This window comes from Morone saxatilis, unplaced genomic scaffold, assembly GCF_004916995.1.
Source record: "Morone saxatilis isolate NCDOM2014 unplaced genomic scaffold, NCSU_SB_2.0 Contig17, whole genome shotgun sequence".
NCBI classification, from domain to species: domain Eukaryota; kingdom Metazoa; phylum Chordata; class Actinopteri; family Moronidae; genus Morone; species Morone saxatilis.
This window is the reverse complement of record NW_023339729.1, coordinates 1268542-1275477: the sequence shown is the minus strand read 5'-3', so window position 1 is coordinate 1275477 and position 6936 is coordinate 1268542. Positions and strand designations below refer to the sequence as shown.

The 6936-nt window shown below is 37.3% G+C and overlaps 1 protein-coding gene across 1 annotated transcript; it reads left to right on the top strand.

Moving 5' to 3' along the window:
• The first annotated feature begins 2431 nt into the window (after positions 1-2431).
• On the top strand, positions 2432-6930 carry LOC118327178. Its single transcript, XM_035660444.1, has 2 exons — positions 2432-3061; positions 4147-6930. The coding sequence occupies exon 2, from the start codon at positions 4289-4291 to the stop codon at positions 5942-5944; it is 1656 nt and encodes a 551-aa protein (XP_035516337.1). The 5' UTR covers positions 2432-3061; positions 4147-4288; the 3' UTR covers positions 5945-6930.
• Positions 6931-6936: the final 6 nt, after the last annotated feature.

The window sequence follows — 6936 nt, the reverse complement described above, 5'->3', positions numbered from 1 at the left end:
TTTTCAGGGAAAAAATTGTCACACTGCTCATGTGGAGGGCTCAAAAACTCATGTATCACATATTTAAAAAGACATACATTCAAAGGAGATCTGCTTTCAAACCGTATATACTCTGTTTTTTAATTTGATTTAGTTGAATGTATCAATGTTTAAATTCTAACTTAATCTTTTCAATGGAATTGTTTTTCAATCACCATTCATTACCTCATCATCATTTCTTTAGTCTCTCTGGGATCTCACCTCAGTCAGTCAGTACCTGCACCATCCTATGATGACATTTTCCATTTTTTCCAGTTTAGTCTCATGTTTGCGCCACAGATTAGTATTTTAGTATGTTAGGGTTTCAGTACACATTTGTCTTAATTAAAACCACAGCTCATTTGGCTGTACCTGTAAACTTAATTTCAGTCTCTACACAATATGAAATGAGGGAGTAAGGAGACAGAGTACATCCATCATTATTCCGCTCACACACAGTGGACAGAAGTAAGCACAGTCTCTGCTGTGTGACTCACTTTTTCCCTCTTCCCTTTTGCTGTCCCCCCTCTGTCAGTATCTCCCTACTCCTCTCTGTCCTCCTTCTCCCTGTCACTCATTATTCTTCTTTTTTTAATACTTTAGATGATGCTAGATGTTGCATGCATGGTCCTGTCTGCAGTGTTGCTTTTTGCTGTTCTATTGGCCAAGACTGTTGAAGAAGAAATGACCTTTTCCTGGTCCAAGAAACGTTAATTAGGGATGCACGATAGGGCGATACAATTACCTGCTCCTCATTGCTGATACAATAAAATAACCAATAATTTCACATTTTTGTATTAAGAAGTTGATAACCTGTAGTTTTTACACACTTGATGATAAGAAAGGTGAGGTGAAGAAAGCAAAGACAACTATTTAATATTCTATAGCTCTGTTCAAACCAAATCTTACTGACATCGCTATTGTTAACAACCACAACAACAAACAACAGTTCTTAATTGTTGTTTTATTAAGAAACTTAATTTATTTTTCATAGTAAAGTTCATCAAAAACATCACAAACATACTTTGGCTTTCATCAAATAAAAAGGCTATCAATTGTTTGACATAACAATCCAAAATAAATAATTAATATTATGGGCCGGTAACAAACAAACACATAAATAAACCCTGTCATTTCCACGCAGGCTGCATTTCTTTGCTTCCCAAAACAAAGTCTGCAATAACCTAAATATTAGATCATAAATCAAACTTCTGCGTCAGTACTTTACCAAAAAATTTAAAGTATTCCCCACACATATTTCTCTAAATCTCATAAATGGAGCAAATGGAATTGCTCAAGAATTACATTAATAGGCATTATTACACATAGAGTATACCTTTGGAAAAAACAAAGAAGATCAGGGCAGGTCAACACTATTAGAAACCAGTTTAACCAGTGATTTACTTTAACTAAAACTGAAACTAAAAACACATTATAACCAAAGAACATTCTGTAGTGCTTTCTGATGCATTTAGAAACCGAAGACATACTGTATGTACATTCAATTCAATTCAATAATTAATAACAGAAGTTATCTCAGGACACTTTTCAAATAGAGCAGGTCTAGACCGAACTCCTTATAACATATACATGAAAGGTAACTTACATTTTGACCAAAGCCAGGGGTCTTTGGTTCTTTAGCCCCTCTCCAGTGGCTCACCGTGGCTTTGAAAATTATAAGTGAATAACATCTATTTTTTCGGGTGACATTGTTGTCGGCCTAAAGTGATTCCTATGTTCTTCAACTGTAAAAATGTGTCGCCAATACACATCAAATAAAAAAAATGTTTCATCAACTAAACTAAACAATTTTATTATTTGACACACAGTAAAGCAGCAAGGACTCAGCCTTGCTACATGGGGTGCCAGCGTTACCAGATGAGCCTCAAGCAGGTCCCCTTTCTCTATATCTATCTTTTTCATGATCGTCATCGATCATTACTGTTAATGTAGTTGTTGCTTCTGTTGTTGCTGTACATCTGTTTGTCTCTCTGTCTCTCTCTCTCTCTCTGTCTCTCTCTCTCTGTCTCTCTCTCTTTCTCCCCCAACTGGTCAAGGCTCCTTCTTGATCTTCTTCTCTCTTTCTCTTCTCCCCAACTGGTCAAGGCAGATGACCACCCACCTAGAGCCGAAGGGTCTGTCCGAGGTTCTCTGCCCGTTAAAAGCGCAGTTTTTCCTTGCCCCCGTCGCCCAAAGTCGCTTGCTCATCCTGGGTGGTAGCTTGTTCGGCGTCTGTCTGTTAAAACTGCTTTAAGGGCCCAGTTTCTCCATATTCGGGTACTAATGGCTACTATTTGAAAAGTGTCTTCTGAGAATCTCAACTTCTGCTTATCGAATTTGTCTGGGCCCGGCTATACTAACATTGTATTAATATTGAAATTGAATTTTGAATTGAAAATTAACCGGTGTCACTGTTCATACTTTGTGATGCGATCTGGGAAAACCCGTCGGATGTCGCGCTGGCACGTTTCGAGGAAATAGTAAAAAATAGGTCGACTGTCATTTCTTTGGCAAAATTGGGTTTTCATTAAATTATTATTATATAACATCTTGTCTATAATTCCTGAAAATATCTAAGTGAAATTCGCTAGTTTTATACATTAAAAATTAATTTATATTGGCCAAGCTGTCTAAAAGACGATCCTACATTTGAAACCGCGAACGGCGGAGGTGCATAAAAATCTCCCATAACGTGCTTTGCCTAGGCTATCAACACTACAAAGACGGTTCACCAATCAAAGCTAAACCACATGAATGAAGTCATATCATATCAATACATTTTCCCGCCAGATATATATTGTAACACTGTGATAACGTTAACGTTACGTGAGGATGTGAGAGTCTACAGAGATGGCGGAGCTCAAGAGAAGGGAGTCTGAGGTAGCTGCTCACTTAAATGATGCTGCTCGTCTCAATTTGCTCAATCCTGGCGATGCCAATGCCCTGAACGACGTGATCATGGATTATTTCACATCCAGGGATCCAAGAGATGATGAAGGATCGGATTATAATGAATTTACCGAACAAGAGGAGTCCGATGAAGGTAAGCTAGCCATGCTATTCTTAATGTAAGATACAAGGTGCACTTGCTATTTTAAATGACCAATGTGTAAGACTAGCCTTGTTATCAAAAATCTACAAGGATAACGTTACGATTAAAACATCCAGAGACCGCACCAGTAATAAAACAACAATAAAACAACAACAATTTACTTAATTTTAAAATGCCATCCCCCTCAGGTAACTTATCTCCTTGTGTAATGATAACCGTGATGTAGGTTAGTCTAGTGCTATTCCTGACAGGCTAGAAAGTTCCCTGGAATATCTCGTTCGTTCAGAGTAACTTTATCCATTACCATTTTCCCGTTATACATTTCTTTTGAACGGCGACACGAAGGCTTAAAACTTTAAATTAAAGCCACAAACTATGACTGTTTATGTATGTAAGTTCAGCTGACGTGAGTTTAAAACGGAGACTTAACGTTAATGTTAATGTTCGAGATGCAGACTGTAGCATTAACGTCAGGTTAATAGACTTGGTGATGTTCATGATCAGTGACCCTATTAGATTATTATTAGATATTATTATTATTATTATGAAGCTCACACAGACTGAGCAGCAACGTTGAATTATTGTCCCAGTCCGCCCCTGTTCATGATTGCTCCATGCTAGTGACATTCAAGGCTGTAGTAGCCTTCCATTACAGATGGTGAAGACGGTTTCTTCACTCTGTGACATATTTTGCAATTTAAACGTAATACATATAAATCTTATTTTGGGAGAGACATGTTGGATTGAGCCAGATCTGATTGCTTCTTGTCAGCGTGCTGTGCAAGCCTGCACGTAACATGTTAATTTTTTTTAATAGTAGGCTACACCTTAACATAATGTTAACGTTTTGGTCACACCTTGTCAAACAACATAATCTAATCATGATGATGATGATGATTTTGCGTAATAATAGTAATACTACTATAGTAGTAGCCTATGTCTTATGGGCATAGACATATTGCAATGGTGAAATACTTGTGTGATGGATTGTCAATGTTGATTATTAGTAATAATGAAGTTCAGCCTTTTTTATATAATACATATGTCTTACAGTTATTCATTCTTCCTCATTTCAGATGATGACCATCCCATATCGATGATTGAAGATGTAGCAGAGATACTACCACCAGTTTACTTCAAGAAGATAATGGTGATGATGTGCAAGAGTTTGTATGTGCATGCAAATACAACAATGGTCATCCATGTTCAACACGTTTCATGCAAGAGGAGCTGCAGATGATTCGTTACTGTTTCCTGGAAATGACAAGGGAAGAGCTAGATATCGCCATTTTAGCCAAACTCTCGTGTGGAATGCATCTTTCTCAGCTAACATCCCGCACCCATAAAAAAGAACAGACAGTTCGGAAGTCCCAAAGAACTGATTTCTTTCACCATGGGGAGAAAATATGCAGGGATACTTTTAAATATCTCCATGCCATTGGCCAGGTCAAGCTAGATGCTCTCATTAAGCATTATAAGGAGCATGGTGTTACTCCTCGAATGCATGGCAACAAAAAGCGTCAGCCTCCTAATGCACTGAAGAAAGAGGACAATATGTATGTTGCACATTTCATCATAAACTATGCTGAAACTCATGGCATGCATCTTCCAGGGAGGGTACCAGGCTTTTGGAGGAGTGATTTGAAACTTCTTCCAACTAACTGTACGAAGGTGAAGGTGTACTCCGATTACTGTGTGGCAGTTGCTGCAGCGAATCAGCGTGTGGTTTCTGTAGTTACATTTCGTCGTATCTGGCGGGAAGTGGTGCCATTTGTTGTCACAATGCGGCCAGCAACTGACCTGTGTTGGACATGTCAAAAATATCAAAAACGCATTAGTGAGGCTGCCAATAAGGCTGATTCAGAGAAGGCAGAGCTGCATCGTCTGGCCACTGAACATCTAGAGAAAGCTAGAGTAGAACGTACACACTATCAGCAACTTTGTAAGGATTCAAAAGCAAACTTGCCTGCTGGGTTAGAGTTAGGTCCACACATTCCTTGTAGTTATGAGGGAATGGTACATTATAGCATGGACTTTGCACAACAGATTCACTACCCCAATGATCCCCTCCAACCAGGGCCGATGTATTTCAAAACACCACGTAAGTGTGGAGTTTTTGGTGTAGCATGTGAGGCCTTGCCAAAGCAGGTTACTTTCTTGTTGGATGAATCCATACAGACTGGTAAAGGTAGCAACTGTGTTATTAGCCCTATTTACACTCATATCTTGAGAATTATGGACTGGGTGAAATGCACATGCACCTTCATGCAGATAACTGTGCGGGACAAAAACAAGAACTCTTTTGTGATGTGGTATCTGTTGTGGCGTGTCTTGACAGGTCGTCATGTGTCAATCAAAATGAGTTTCCTTCTTGCTGGGCACACAAAGTTTTCCTGTGACTGGTGCTTTGGGCTCTTTAAAAGAAATTTTAGGAGGAATAAGGTTGACTGTTTGGATGACATTGCCCAAGTAGTTCAAAACTCAAGTCCATCTGGAGTCAATGTACCATGTCTTTGTGGTAGAGAGGATGGCACTGTTCTTGTACCTATGTATGACTGGAGCACATTCTTGGGTACATACTTCAGAAAATTACCCACCATTAAAAGCTTTCATCATTTCTTATTCTGTCAGGGCTCCACATTGGTAAGAATGAAAAAATTCCTTAATAGTGTGGAAGTTTCCCAAGACTTAGGGAGAAATGGTGTCGACTTTGATGCACTTGACCCAAGTGCTTTGCCTGATCAACTCCTCCCAAAGGGGCTTGATGCTAAAAGGCAACAGTATCTTTACAATGAGATAAGGGAATTTGTGACAAAAGACAAGCAGGACTTGGTTTGCCCCCTCCCTCAGGCTGTAAACATGAATGAGGATTAATTCAGTGATTCTGGGGACAGTCATTGTATTATAGTCTTGAATACAAGGGTTGTATCTATAGTTAGTGTTGTTACTCAACTTTTCCATTTGAATTTACAATAAGTCATGATATACTGCATATTTCAGATATTTTCTGCATAGTTATACTGCATATTCTTTTATATTTTTCAGGATATTTATACTGCATGATTTGATGATATTCTGAATAATAGCAGAACAATAATTACATTGAATATTGTTACTCAACTTTTCCATTTGAATTTACAATAAGTCATGATATACTGCATATTTTTATATTTTCTGTATATATACTGCATATTTCACATATTTTCTGCATAGTTATACTGCATGATTTGATGATACTCTGCATAATAGCAAAACAATAATTACATTGAATAGCCTATGTGTTGTTACCTCAACTTTTCCATTTTGAATTTACAATAAGTCATGATATACTGCATATTTTTGATATTTTCTGTATTTATACTGCATATTCTTTATATTTTCTGCATATTTATACTGCATGATTTGATAATATACTGCATAATAACAGAATAATACTGAGAGAAAAAGTTACGTAAAAATTCAATTCATTGAATGTTGAATGAATAAATACATTCTTGATTTTCATCTAATTCATGAGTGTTGTGTGTTTGCTTGGTGCCAAAGTAACAATTTTGTATCTTTTACAACATATACAGTGACTAAAATAAGTCTGTGCCATAATAGAGTAATGAAAATTTAACCTGTGATATTTGATTGTTAAACTGTTCTATTTAGAATGTCTATCTTTAAACCTGTTTTTCTCAAAATTCCGTTTCATAAAACCATGTTAATAAGCTGACTTTAGATAATAATAACATTTGTTACAGACATGCTATGAAAAAAGGGAAAACAGATTTGAAAAGAGCTTGAAAGCAGCTTTACGGTGGTATCAGAATCTTAAGTTGGTAAAATTTTACCATGTGATGGGTTTTCCCAGATCGCATCAC

Excerpts from the sequence above, each read along its gene's own strand:
- LOC118327178 (XM_035660444.1), top strand. The coding sequence starts at position 4,289 with ATGCAAGAGGAGCTGCAGATGATTCGTTACTGTTTCCTGGAAATGACA.